We start from the raw sequence: 14723 nt of genomic DNA on the forward strand, positions 1-14723 counted from the left end.
GCTGTCGCCCCAGTTCTGTGTCACACGGCGCGACCTGGACATAAAGAGAGCCCAGCCAGGCTTCAGCAGTCACCCTGAGTCATTGGCCAGGTAAGAAGAAAGGACAGTTGTTGTTTTTTCTCCTCTAACTTTGTCCCAAGTCACCATAGAGATGTCTGTTTTACTAGATTTTTCTTGGTGGGTCTCTAATCATTATTTATGGGTAATGATTCCCTGTTGCCATCCCACTAGAAATATTGAACTCTGTAGTCTGCATCATACTTCTTCTTCTAAAATGTGATCAGCTAGTTCCATACGGTACACATCATGTGATGTTCTGACAGTCTGTTTGATGATGGGACAACACACTACCATGGTGAGGGAGAGGGCATATGTGGTGCACACTCAACTTTATTGATGTACAGTTTCTTAAACAACGTTTTTCAGAAACAGCATTAGTTTCCCCTAGGACTTCTTTCAGCAGCGTTGGCAGAGTAGGGGGGGGGGGGGGTCTTCCTGCGGTGCGCGGGGATGAGATCTATACATCTACATTGCGCCGCTGCTAAATGCAAATAGGGGAAACACTGAGCATTCAAGAAAATACTTTCCTTGTAGTATGTCAGGAGTGCAAGGACCAACAGCTGCTCTATACCATTGTGTTACGAGGATATCCTTCATAGTGGCAATGCTGTATAGTATACAATGTTAACTGTAATACGTACTGCCCAAAGAGGGAATGCATTCAGCAGTCCTCAGAGGAATCTTAAGAAGTAGAATAGAAATCTCAGTTTTTAAAAACCATATCATCTGCCTTCATTACAATAAACGTTTCATTACAATTAAATCTACAAAACGTACACCCCAACTCTAAATATTTATCTGTGATACAAACAAATTAATTGGCAAAAAGGGAATATTGAGTAGTGGGATATTGTCTGTGGGTCAGAAGTTTGTCATGTACCCCGTGTGGCATATTTAAGAATAGAACAAGAAGAAAATGAAATGCAAAAGATGGAGTTTGAAAATAGCGATGATACGTTGAATAATGAAATAGATTAGATAACATGTATGTAATGATGATGACTTAATATAGAGTTGATGTCGGAAGTTTACATACACCTTAACCAAGTACATTTAAACTCAGTTTTTCACAATTATTGACATTTAATCCTAGTAAAAATGCAATGTCTTAGGTCAGTTAGAATCACCACTTTATTTTAAGAATGGGAAATGTCAGAATAGTAGAGTGATTTATTTCAGCTTATTTTCTTTCATCACATTCCCAGTGGGTCAGAAGTTTACATACACTCAATTAGTATTTGGTAGCATTGCCTTTAAATTGTTTAACTTGGGTCAAACGTTTTGGGTAGCCTTCACCAAGCTTCCCGCAATAAGTTGGGTGAATTTTGGCCCATTCCTCCTGACAGAGCTGGTGTATCTGAGTCAGGTTTGTAGACCTCCTTGCTCGCACACACTTTTTCAGTTCTGCCCACAAATGTTCTATAGGATTGAGGGCAGGGCTTTGTGATGGCCACTCCAATACGTTGAACCTTTTGTCCTTACGCCATTTTCCACAACTTTGGAAGTATGCTTGGGGTCATTGTCCATTTGGAAGACCCATTTGTGACCAAGCTTTAACTTCCTGACTGATGTCTTGAGATGTTGCTTCAATATATGCACATAATTTTCCTGCCTCATGATGCCATCTATTTTGTGTAGTGCACCATCCCTTCTGCAGCAAAGCACCCCCACAACATGATGCTGCCACCCCCGTGCTTCACAGTTGGGATGGTGTTCTTTGCCTTGCAAACATCCCCCTTTTTCATCCTAACAAAATTATGGTTATTATGGCCAAACAGTTGTATTTTTGTTTCATCAGACCAGAGGACATTTCTCCAAAAAGTACGATCTTTGTCCGCAGTTGAAAACCGTAGTCTGGCTTTTTTATGGTGGTTTTGGAGCAGTGGCTTCTTCCTTGCTGAGCGACCTTTCAGGTCGTAGGACTTGTTTTACTGTGGATGTAGATACTTTTGTACCTGTTTCCTCCAGCATCTTCACAAGGTCCTTTGCTGTTGTTCTGAAATTAATTAGCACTTTTCGCACCAAAGAACGTTCATCTCTAGGAGACAGAATGCATCTCCTTCCTGAGTGGTATGACGGCTGCGTGGTCCCATGGCGTTTATACTTGCATACTATTGTTTGTACAGATGACCGTGGTACCTTCAGGCATTTGGAAATTTCTCCCAAGGATGAGCCAGACTTGTGGAGCTCTATAATTTGTTTTCTGAGGTCTTGGCTGATTTCTTTGGATTTTACCAAGATGTCAAGCAAAGAGGCACTGAGTTTGATGGTAGGCCTTGAAATACATCCACAGGTACACCTCAAATGATGTCAATTAGCCTATCAGAAGCTTCTAAATAATTTTCTGGAATTTTCCAAGCTGTTTAAAGGTACAGTCAACTTAGTGTATGTGAACTTCTGACCCACTGGGATTGTGATACAGTGATTTATAAGTGAAATAATTTGTCTGTAAACAATTGTTGGAAAAATTACTTGTCATGCACAAAGTAGATACCCGACTTGCCAAAACTATCATTTGTTAACAAAAAATTTGTGGAGTGGTTGAAAAACGAGTTTTAATGACTCCAACCTAAGTGTATGTAAACTTCTGACTTCAACTGTACGTTGAAGGGGAGTGGAAAATACAAACCACCTTTAGGCAAAATGTTACTGAGTTTTAAATAAATAAGTGCATTCATATCTGACAGACAGCTGAGCGAAAAGAGACATTGCTTTGTGAAAGATAGGGAAGCCTACCATTTATCTCCAAATTCATGATATCTAAGGCTTTGGGTAGCTTATAAAAATGCAGTTTCTAACTGTCAATCTGGATTTAATCTCTTCACACATGTAGGCCTTATAGATGTGTGTTTGGTTTTACTATACTTGAGGGGACCAGAACTCCTCACAAGGACAGTAAAACAAGGAAAATTCAATCAAGTGGGGACATTTTGCCGGTCCCAACAAGGAAAAATACTTTTTTAGTCTTAGTCTTGGGGTTAAGGTTAAGGTCAGAGTTTGGTTTAGGTTTAGGGGTTAGAGAAAATAGGATTTTGAATGGGAATCAATTGTTTGGTCCCCACAAGGATAGTAAAACGTGTGTGTGTGTATACATTGTGCTCGTATAGAACTGCTGCTTGTAGAAACAGTGAGGAACTGCAGTACAATTGTATAAAACTGCTCTAAATCAACCTTCATATGAAAACCACACAAAAGTCTAACCCTAAAGCCCAGACTACTGCACATACAAATGCATGGAATGTTGCTCCATTGCAAGGTTGCACAAATGCAAAGGCAGTATTGTCTCATAAAATGTGGTCCACCTTTTTACATCATTGCTCTGTGCCTTGAGTAAAAACCCAGTAGAATCTCCAGGATGCATTAACACATAGGAATATATCTGTGCCTCACCACTTGTTCATCTAAAACATTAGTCTATTCGATTTTGCTTGAACACCTATCAATTATCCCTGAAAGAACACCACCACCACCCCCAGCATCACTGTGCCTCTCCTCCATGTACAGTCCCACAACATAAAGTAGTCTCACTGCTGTCCAATCATTTCTCATTCAGTAAAATTAGAGTGAGAGAAAGATGAGGGTTCCATAGGTAAAACCTGCCGGGCAGAGCGACTACCCTGACTGCATGCCAATGTCCTCATGCCTGATGACCTTGTATGTTATCCAGTAGAAGATGTTGAAGAGGAGGAAGGCCATAGGGAAGGCTGCTCGGGACACAGTGTCAATCCTCTTGGCCCTGTCCACAAACCTTTTTCTTATTACCTCTTTCTCTTTAGGAGTTGGTGGTGCTGGGCCGGGGTTTGAGACAGCGTTTTTAACAGCCGACCCATCCTTCAGACACTGAGTCATGCCGTAACCAGAGAAATTGAAGCGGCCATCCCTCATGTCATCATCCTGGTGAAACAAAACAAAGGCAGAACCATGGTGAGTTTGCTTCTGTTCAATGGAGAGAAAGAGTTTCAGACACACTCCCATGTGCACACACACTATGACATTGTGGTGTATGGCCAGTAGCCATGTTCTTGCGTCCTTTTCTTGGCCCGTGACTCAGGTGTTGTACCCTTTACCTGAGGATGCCTCCAGGCGACATCTACAGCTGCTTCATTAACACTGGGGACACAGCTGAATGTCTCCCAGATACACCCTCCCTACCTCCCTCCCTCTGCTGCAGCAGCAACAACAAGCTAACACACTTAGATAACCTTAGATAACCTGACACACTTCAGTCAACAAGTCTCTGACTGCCCTAAATGTTCATTCAGCCCAGTTTCATCATGTCACACTTCCTTTTGAAAGACACCATTCATATGATCAGCCATGAGGCCCTGGGATTTGGTGTAGCAGTTACTGGCACCGCCTGCCTTTGGCGCATGTAAGCCTGTGTAAGCGAGGGATTGCTCGAATCCTGGTCCATATTGCATTTTCAACACACATTTTCTCAATCTTGCCTGTCTCTCCCCATCTCTTCAATAGCAATTAAAAAATACTGGAGTGGAACTCCCAATCTTTAAAAATGGTTAATGAGTCTGGGCTTTGCAGTGACTGTTCTAACGGCAATCCCACTGGGCACAGACGTCAATTGAATGTCTATTCCACGTTGGTTCAACGTAATTTCATTGAAATGGAGTAGAAACAACGTTGATTTAAGCAGCATGTGTCCAGTGGGATGCTCCTCAAGACTAGACTGTTTACCTTGTGAGTCCGCCTCTGTCTTCGCCTCAAGCGAAGTAAGTCCTTCTGTTGCCTGGAAACAAAGTTAACCCCAGCATATTCCAGTAGGGCAGCGAATACAAACAGGAGACACACGGCCATCCAGATATCAATGGCCTTCACATAGGACACCTGTGACAAGAAACAAACAAACAATAGTTTACTGGGACTGCATAATCCTTGTATGTCCTGGCGTCATGATGCATCGGTCAATTAACATTTCAATGGGATTATTATCTTCCCTCATTGTGCTTTGTTATGTTAATCAGAGTTGATGTAAATTCTAAATCACCATAATTAGAGGGGTGGTATTTGCTAACAAGTGCTTTAAACTTTCAAAGCTGAAATTGATATGAGTGATTTCAGCGATAGCACTGGAAGGAAATAATTGCTGCTTCAATTACCAAGGTAACATAAAGGAAACAGTAGCAGTTAGGCTGAAGCCTTCATCTCCCAGCCGAATGTGAGATGGAGGCTAGAATCTGAAGGATGACCTCTTATTCATCCTACAATGACCTCGTCTGTCTCTCAAAATGACAGGTCATTTGCATGGAGAGAAAACAACTCAACGTTGTTGAGTACTCTTTAGGCATATTGAGCTTTTGTTGCTGTGAGTTGGGCCTCTCAAAGTCCTATCTTAATATTTATCAGCGTTTCTTTCATGCGGGCCTCTTTGACGTGGCCGAGCCCTCCGTGGTCGAGCCCTCTGTGGTCATGTGTGGTCCAATGTGTAGGGAAATTATTGATCTTCAAGAGATGACTCACACTGGAGGCCTCTTGCTAGCGTAAGTGTGAATAGCAATTTAGTGTTTGACAGTGTACTGTCGCTGTGTATACACTACTGTTTAATTTAGTAATGTTATATCACCACCTAAATCACTATTCTAACAAGTTAAATACATTTCTTCAATATATTGTGATAATGTAATGTTTAAAGGTCTTCTCTGTTTTGCAACTTATTGATTTAAAAAATTAAAGACTTCACAAATGCATTGATATTCGCTTGATATAAATATATTGATTGCTTATCTATTGCCCTAGGCCACTTGACTCAGAACCCAATACTCAAAATTCAGGGAAGCATGGAGACTTCAACCTTAGGCATATTTACATTTCATGAGCAGTATCTGATTATGTACGACTTCGAAAATGAGTAGGAAATGGAATATTGATTGATCTGAACATGGCCCAGTATCCCTCTCTCCTCCATCAGATTGTCCACTCACCCTGCTTGGTTTAACAATATTACCTTAGGAAGGGAGGCTCTGGAGCCGGAGCTCTGGGTTGTCATGGTGAGCACGGTGGTGATGCCCAGCGCTACCCTGGCGGGCGCGGCATCCATGTTGATCCAGAAGGAGACCCAGGAGAGGATGACAATGAGGAGGCTGGGGATGTACATCTGGATCAGGTAGTAACCCATCTGTCTCTCCAAGTGGAACTTCACCTCAATGCAGGTAAATTTACCTGGAGAACAAAACACACTGACACCTCAGATCAGGGATGGTGTGATGAGAGGTGTGGTGTGTGCGGAAAATGTCTGTGAATGTGTGTGCGTACAGTGTGTGTGTGTGTGGTTCTCTGACCGGTGTTGTAGCTTTTGGTACAGTATCCCAGCTCCTTCTCATCTCTCATGATAAACTGGGGGAGGGTCAGCCCTGCGGCCACCTGCACCGGATTTTTGTCCTTGCTCTCCCACTCAAAGATCAAGTCATTCATGGTGTAGCCAACTGAGGAATGAATGAATACAGCAAAGATGTTTTAGAGGTTATTGCATTTTTACAAACCATGTTGCATGTGCTTTACCATATGGAATGTAAGGAGCAGTCACTTACAGCTCTCCAGTTGCATGGTACAGATCTGCATGTCCATGGGAAAGTTCTTCAGATCCATTGGACAAGATAGAATGAGAGTCAACCTTTGAAGAAGAGACATGTAAAGGTAAGGAGTCAACTGTGCAGGCATTCTTTGTGAATGTACAAATAAATTATGTAAATGATGTAGATACTGGCTTATTACATTATCGTGTTCTATACCTCACTCAATAGATGCATGTAATGTAAAAGTAAAAATCTTATATGGAACCTCATTTTTACTGTTTCAAGATTTAAATACAAGCTCCCTACAATGCATGCCTACTGTGTACAGTATGTAATAAACATATACTCCTCTCCTGCAGTCAATGCTCTTTCTCCTTCCCCTCTGAGAGCCTCCTCCTCCCACACAGCATGTGGGATTCCCTTCAGCAGGTTCTTATCACACTTTCATTACTGGACAGTTATTGCGTCTGAGATGTATTGTCGTCTGCAGTCTGCTCTCTCTCTCATCTCTTCTCTCATGAATGGAGCGAGTGGCTAACCACCTTTCATCTGTTCTCTCAGAACCCCCTGCCTCCCTCCACACCTGGGCTCCCCCGCCTGAATCAGCTCTCCAAATGGACAAAATTGAGCTGCATTATTCCGTTCCCTTGAGGTTTAAATCTGAGGCTGAGTTGTGTGACTGAAGTGATATTGAAATGAAATGAAATTTTATGTAATGTAAGTGTAGTAGTGATTTTTGTAGGAGGAGGCTATTGTATGAAGGTTACCCATGTCTCATCTACTACGAGTGGGCAACGCTAGGGATGAAGCAAATGCCCAGTGGAAATGAATAGCCTACATGAGCGGCTTTTTTTTTCTTCCATACTCCGTCCCTGAACGTATTCTAAACATCTTTGGAGAAAAATTCCCTGTAGCCTTTGGCTACTCAAGTAGTTTGTGTTTCTATGGAGACTCTTAGTGGAGACCATATTGCAGCCAATTCCTCCAGGTAAAGGAATGCTTTATTGAGATGAATCCCATGAAACCAGAGAGGTAGTCTTTGATGTTTCTTACAAAAGTAATTACATGTGTGTTAAGGGCTTGGAAGTAGACTAACGTTGAAGGGAATCTCTGACTGTCTGCTGAAATTTCACTGGATTTTAATATTTTCTTTGTTTGGATGTTTCCAATAGGAAATGTTCTGCGTGACCTTGTTCTACATCTCTCCAGCCTATTTCACTTATTTCCCCAATCAATAGAGTTGAGTCCACCATTCAATGCATGCTCCACATCTGACCTGATACTGTACAGGACGGTACCATCTTTGAAGACCCTCAGGAGCTTGTTGTCTGTGGTGACATCATGGAAGTTGGCACCTTTCTCATTGGCGAAGAACAGGTCAGGTTTCCAGATAGAATCCAACATGGATGGATCCAGGTCCAGAGAGGAGTCTGGGTATTTGCTGTACGCCAGCCGAGGGTCTCTCCACTTCTGTCGCAGGAAGATGTTCACTCTGTAATCCTTGAGTAAATAGTGAAATCAGCTTTAGAACGGTTTTATTTTGACAGATTAACTACTTTTGTCCCCATTAAATATACAGTATTCTACTTTTGATGACTAGAATATGTTGTGTCTGGTCACTTACTCATGACTGGTCACTTACTCATGACTGGTCACTTACTCATGACTGGTCAATGACTGGTCACTTACTCATGAAAACATTATTTTGCTGTGGACTTTTACATATTTAGAATGATAGTGTTACTAATACAAAACAACATTATCCTCTTAATATGTTGGCCAAATGCCTGCCTCAGGTTTTTGGTTCCATCGTAGTGACATGCAGCATTACATTTGGCACCTAATATTGCACCAATGATACTAATATTAATATCAATGGTAATAGAATACAGACGCTGTGGGACGACCACAACCTTAACTGGAGAAATTGCTCAATTATTTGTTTCACATAGAATTGTAATATGATAAATAATAGCATGAATGAATGGATGCAATACATGGATTTCAATGCATATTTGTATGTTTGTAAATCACAGCGCAATACCATCATCTAAAATCCAAATGACATTTTAAGAGTAGATACAAATTTGTTGAAAAGAGCCATCAAAAAATTGCAGCCATCAGTCTAACTTAGTTACTTGCTCCATATGATCAGTTTCCTCTGTTATTGCTGAAGTGCCATAATAGGAGATAGATGATGTTTGGGTGACCCAGGAAGTAGACGCAGAAAGTACATTGAAGTTTGAAGATGCATTTAGTATTGACTCATGCAGGCTTTAAGAAGCTCGTTTGCAGATGAACAGACCGTATCAGATGAGATGCCTTTTCTCTCCCTTTCAGAACAGACCTATTTGGTAGGCAGTAGTGTATTTGCGGTCAACAGTCTATTGGCAGTCCCAGATGTGTATGCTTATGTGTGACAAGTTATTGAACAATTGTGGGCAAATGTTTGAACCCCAGCTCAGCTGGCAAATACTGTCATTGCGATATAACTATTGAATGGGATCTCAATGCGTATTCTAGGTTTGCTATTGTTTACCCCTTGGGCAGTTGGATGTCTTGAGATATTACACCTGATCAATCTGCTGAAATCTCACACCTACAGCTATTGGCTGCAATTAAAGTGAATTATGTGCTTGCATTCACTGTGTAAATGATTAAAACAGAACTAACTTAACACATGCACAAGGGAGTGTCATGGGAATAGCAATCCAATATTGCCTTGAGTATAGTGTGCTATACTTGCCCCCTGGAGCTGCCAATAGACTAAGGGGATGGGACAAAGTGAATCATCGCACATGAAGAAGTAAACGTTGAAAACATCCATAAACTAAAAGGAAAATTAGCTCATGAACAGCAAAGAAATTATTTGGATTGGATGATTTAAATCTTAAACCCCAGAGGAGAAAAATAGCCAGGCTGTAGACAACATGACCAAGCACAACACTCCAACTCACCATTGTAGTTTCTGCTATAGAACCAAAGCTGTTGATAAATATGTTGCAGGTAACATTAACTGGGGGACCTGCAGGTTGGAGGACAGATAGCACATTGACATGTTTGACAGGGAAGAGGTAAGGCAAGAAGACGTTCGGGACACTTACCATGCTGGTCTCTGTGACCGAGCCCAAAGCTGTTGATAAAAATATTGCATGTAATGTTTACAGGGGGACCTGTGAAAAGGAGTGAGAATGAGGTGACAAGAAAAAGTCAATATGTTTTTTTAGCCCTTAATTATCATGTGCCATCTGCACGGGGTGCTTTAGCAAATAGAGGTGAGGGAGGTTGAGGAAGATAGTGGTGCAATATCTGTTGGACGTAACTTGAGTGTAATAAATGTATCTATCACCAAAATATGGGCTGTATGTATTTCTGTCAACATAAGAAAGGCATGTTGTTCTCCTAAGCACGCCATGCGTGGAGTAAAGCCACAGATAGTCGTTGACTAATCTCATCACCAAGTGTTTGTCTTCAAAAGCAGGTACAGTAATAAGACCAGGTAAAACAAATGGCGGGATCATTATTCAACAAACAGTGGTATCGTTCAGAAATACTGACTTACTTCAAAAGTATGGTGCCTGGTAAGTGGGGCTAATCATTGACTAAATAAGGATGACAACGAATGTTTTACTGGATGGGGTTAAAGGACAGACAAAAACACATGCTGAAAGACAATTCGAGAGACACGTTGACACACACATACACACACTGGCATTAAACAGTGGCACATGCAAACAGAACAGTTCATTTAGTGTCAGAAGCATTATGCTAATATCTTTGAGGACTGGTGGCAGAATACCTGGTAAATACATTAACAGGGGGAAAAAAATTGTAGGAAATAGTAAACCCTGTGTCATCTTAACGCCCTTCACTGACATGAGTTCTCCAAGCAGCCTTCACTGACATGAGTTCTCCAAACAGCCTTCACTGACATGAGTTCTCCAAGCAGCCTTCACTGACATGAGTTCTCCAAGCAGCCTTCACTGACATGAGTTCTCCAAGCAGCCTTCACTGACATGAGTTCTCCAAGCAGCCTTCACTGACATGAGTTCTCCAAACAGCCTTCACTGACATGAGTTCTCCAAGCAGCCTTCACTGACATGAGTTCTCCAAGCAGCCTTCACTGACATGAGTTCTCCAAGCAGCCTTCACTGACATGAGTTCTCCAAGCAGCCTTCACTGACATGAGTTCTCCAAGCAGCCTCAGACAGCAAAGACCCTTTAAAGCAGCGCCAAATCTTGGTCTCTGTGTTAAGATGTGAGCACAGTGCCCTTCCCCTGTGTATTCATCAATATTCAATGTGACGTGGTGGTATTAATATTTGCCTCTGTTTGTAGTCGGGCAACTACATTTAATGTCAGTAACAACATTTTTACGGAATAACTCTACACAACAACCTCGGCAAGGAAATGTAGGTCAGGCTCCAGCAGCACTGTGGGGAATAGTTGTGACACAGTATGGTTTGTAAGTGATAAACTAGCATCATCTATGTATATCCCTGTATACTGTACATGGATGTGCAAATGTACTGTAAGTGTGTGTGTGTGCGTGCGTGTGCATGTGTTGGTGTGGTATTACACCTCATTAGACTGGAATTATCTATCTGCCAGAGACTCTGTCCTTCATCAATTTACCAGACAAGGTAAGATCATGTTTTTCACTCCAGACTTTTTTTTCACCTCTACTCCAACATTCTCCCATATCCATATACTGATTAAAATTGTTTCTGCTTTTCAGAACAGACAAGTCTTCCCCTGATCTTAAGTCGATTTCTGAGGTCTTGTCTACACTTGTTTTCCATTCTCCCAGACAGAGTGGATAGATCTGGGCCAATGTTTCTGTGTTGAGGCTGAGTCTTGCTGACCAATCTCAGACTGGGTTTCCTGTGCTATTCTCCTCACAGTGGCCTTCTCTTCAGCATTGTTCCACCACTAGTCTCCCAGCCCTCCTGTCCCAGCCTGCCTGCCTCCCTGTCTGGGGTGTGCCCCTGCCTGCCGTTGATGTTTGTTGTCATGAATCTTGCACTGGAGGAAGAACTGAGCAATTTCCACCATCTGAGCCAGCTGCAAAGTCCAAATTGGCTATATTGTAAAAATAATGAAAACAAAAATGTAAGGTTAGGCATTAGGCTTAGCAGTGTGGTTAAGGTTAGGTTTAAATTAATTGTATGACTTTGTGGCTGTGCTAGCTAGTGACCACTCTGCAGAGCTGCCTCCAGGGCAAGATTCATGACAATAAATGCCAACCTGCTCCCTGAGCCCCACCAATGAGTTCCCTTCCCTCTCCTTACTCAGCTCCATCACAGTGACAGATGCTGTGTCTCTCCCCCTCACCACAACACAACAATAGAGGAACTCAACAGCCCACAGTCTAGCCAGAGGGAACCAATCCCTCATCTGTGGCTGTCACTGTTGCACCACCGTTGGTTTGGGGCCCACATCTATAACTTTAAGCTCATTATTGTTTTTCTAGTGTTGAATACTCATGGTAAATATAGCTGTTGCACACTATAAATGACAATTGAGAAAATAGCTATAGTTATTGGGTGTTGTGATGGTGGACTGAGATACAAAACTATATCTAGCCTACTGCTTGGTTCTGGTGTGAGCCCTTCATGTTCGATAGCTCAATCCCATAAGTCCTACAGGGATGAGGATGTCACTGTCTACAAGTGTGATTGATAGCCATTCTTCTTTAAATATTTAAGGGGTGGGTTTCATCAATAGACAAATACATAATTAATGTTCATAATGGGCCTTATTTACAATTGATGGGTTTTTAAGTTGAGAATGTATACATTGTTCAAAATATGTCCTATTGACTGTTGAGGGTGTGTTCAGCTTGAGAATGTTTACACCTACATCATTTTATGTAAGGGATGTCAATACTAGAAAGTTAAATATAGCCATATAGGTGGAAACACTGATAATTCCAGATGCATTTTATGCAAATGTTTTGTAATCCACACTAAACAAGTCATAGGAAAGCCAAATAAAAACCAACCTTTGAAGTTCGGTCTTATTCGTGCATCATAACCCGATGTTCTACCCATCAATGAGTCCAGAAAGTCTGAGGGAGACAAGTTAGCAGTAGATCCTGATCTGGACTCATGCTCCTTGGCATCCACCACCCTGTGAGAAACAAATAAAAACACCTACTTAGTCCAAAGTGTGGTGAAAACATTTATATTTAAACACAACCAAAGATGATCCTGGCCTGAATAGGTATTGAGATAAACACAAATGCGATTCAAATTCTATGATTATGGAGAATTACAATAGTGTGGAACACATTGGCAGACAAGGTGTGCAATAAGCCTCTTGTCACTGTAATGGAGAATTGGCATCGTGACTCTCCTCATTGTATACCTATTGGCTATGCACATTCTGAAATAAGTCACTCCGGCATAGGCTACTATAATTTCACAACGTTTTGACAACGCCCACAGAGTTAGAGGCAGTGATTAGCTTGGCTACACATGCTAAGCTATATTTTCAGTCCAATGACTGAACATTAAAGCTGTATGATTTTTACCTTCCATTAGTAACATTGGAACTTTAAGGTCCATGAGGAAATAATGTGTTCATTTTAGGTAGGTTCATATTACATTTCCTAAACTTAGTTTTAATGGCAACGCACTTTGCCTTTTCAAACGATTAACATTACAGTTGAATAGACTACATATACATACATCCAAGGAAGTATCTAATTCGATTTGGAATAGTTTTATTTGTTTTTGTTAAATAGCCAATAACGTAGCCATTCACCTACCTGCTGTTGTTGGTCTCCATTAAACATGCAAATAAAGCAGTCAAGACTTTGATAAAGGGGCAATTCATTCCTCTTGATTTTTTATTTCTTCACTTCTTTATTTCTTCCATATGTGAATGCTGGTCAAACACACAATCCAAGCAGCAGTGTCGCTTTATTTCTGACCAAAGCGCAGTTGGGTGTTCTCGTGGCACACAGAGAATACGCAGGTGGCATTCCAGTTCGTAGGATCATAGTTTAGTTTGATGAAACACTGGTTCCCAGAATCATAAATTCTGAGTCATTGCCGCCAAAAAAGAACCTGTAAAAAAAAACGTCGTGAGGTGACACAAATCGCCAAGTCGTCAATGAGGCGTTCTCGCTTTCATTCAAAAACTCACTGAAAACAGATGTATGTTCTCAAAAACATATAGCAGTGTTGAAGCATAATCTTTCCTTGCGTTGAAGACTGTCCACTGCTGGAATGGAGACAAGTGGACGCCTCTTCAGATTCAGCACTTGGATAGCTCCCGTTACCTTTGCGCGCAAGCGCACCATTCAGAACTGGAGGGCGCGAGTTGATTTTCATATAAATGAGGAATACAACATTTAAAAAAATAAATTCAAATTAGTGTTGTTAATGATCCAAATTCCTGTGTTTCGAGTAAAATTCCCCTAAAAGCTGTCCATAAAAAGATATGGATATGGAAGTGCTCAGGTCAGGAGGGACTGCACACAGATGTTGTGTGCCAGAACATCTTGTTGTCAGACAATAGTTTTCTAGAATGTTTCATCACCTGACACTGGCTGGCTGGCTGCCTGCAACCTGGTCTCAGAGCACTTCATATTATTCTGTAAGTAAATCTGAGACACTCCATTTAGTTTGATATATTATGTTTCATGTGGTATGTATTAATATGTGCAAAAAGTACTATATGTTACGAATTGTAGCTAGCTGGCTAACGTTAGTAAGCAGTTGCTTATCTACAGATAGTTTGTTAATAGTATAACCATCTGTAGATCACCTATATGGGACTATCTGAATAAAGTGTGACCCAAATGATTCATGTTTTCCAATGGAGACACACACACGGCAATTAACTACCTAGAAAAGAGAGATTAACAGCATCCTCTGTGAGCAGCAACAGGTATACTAACAACATTTAGGTTGGTGCTGCAAAACCAGCACCAACCAGAGTCTAAATGGATTGCACTATAAACCAGGGAATGTAAAATCCTCAATTCCACAGCAGCAAGCAACAGTGGCCAATCTCACTTGTATCTGGGCAGTTTTATGAAAGAAAGGCTTGTCCTGCATTGTGCCTTATTTTAATGGGCATTGGAAGTCCTGGGTGAGTGAAAGAGACAGCTCTAGTCGGGGGATT

At 41.4% G+C, this 14723-nt stretch overlaps 1 protein-coding gene across 1 annotated transcript; it reads right to left on the bottom strand.

Annotated features, from left to right (window-relative positions):
- Positions 1-356: 356 nt before the first annotated feature.
- glra2 (glycine receptor, alpha 2) lies at positions 357-13879 on the bottom strand. The gene is made up of 9 exons (XM_021579357.3): positions 13360-13879; positions 12592-12719; positions 9545-9612; positions 7864-8087; positions 6603-6685; positions 6354-6497; positions 6020-6234; positions 4753-4902; positions 357-3954 (listed from the first exon to the last, which is right to left on the bottom strand). The coding sequence occupies exons 1-9, from the start codon at positions 13425-13427 to the stop codon at positions 3673-3675; spliced, it is 1362 nt and encodes a 453-aa protein (XP_021435032.2). The 5' UTR covers positions 13428-13879; the 3' UTR covers positions 357-3672.
- Positions 13880-14723: the final 844 nt, after the last annotated feature.

This window comes from Oncorhynchus mykiss, chromosome 22 (assembly GCF_057628025.1).
Source record: "Oncorhynchus mykiss isolate SJ-2025 chromosome 22, ASM5762802v1, whole genome shotgun sequence".
NCBI lineage: Eukaryota > Metazoa > Chordata > Actinopteri > Salmoniformes > Salmonidae > Oncorhynchus > Oncorhynchus mykiss.

Excerpts from the sequence above, each read along its gene's own strand:
- glra2 (XM_021579357.3), bottom strand. The coding sequence starts at position 13,427 with ATGAATTGCCCCTTTATCAAAGTCTTGACTGCTTTATTTGCATGTTTA. Across the intron at positions 6,498-6,602 it reads TACCATGCAACTGGAGAGCT|TTGGCTACACCATGAATGAC; the intron begins GTAAGTGACTGC and ends TTCATTCCTCAG. Across the intron at positions 3,955-4,752 it reads GACAGAGGCGGACTCACAAG|GATGATGACATGAGGGATGG; the intron begins GTAAACAGTCTA and ends TTGTTTCACCAG.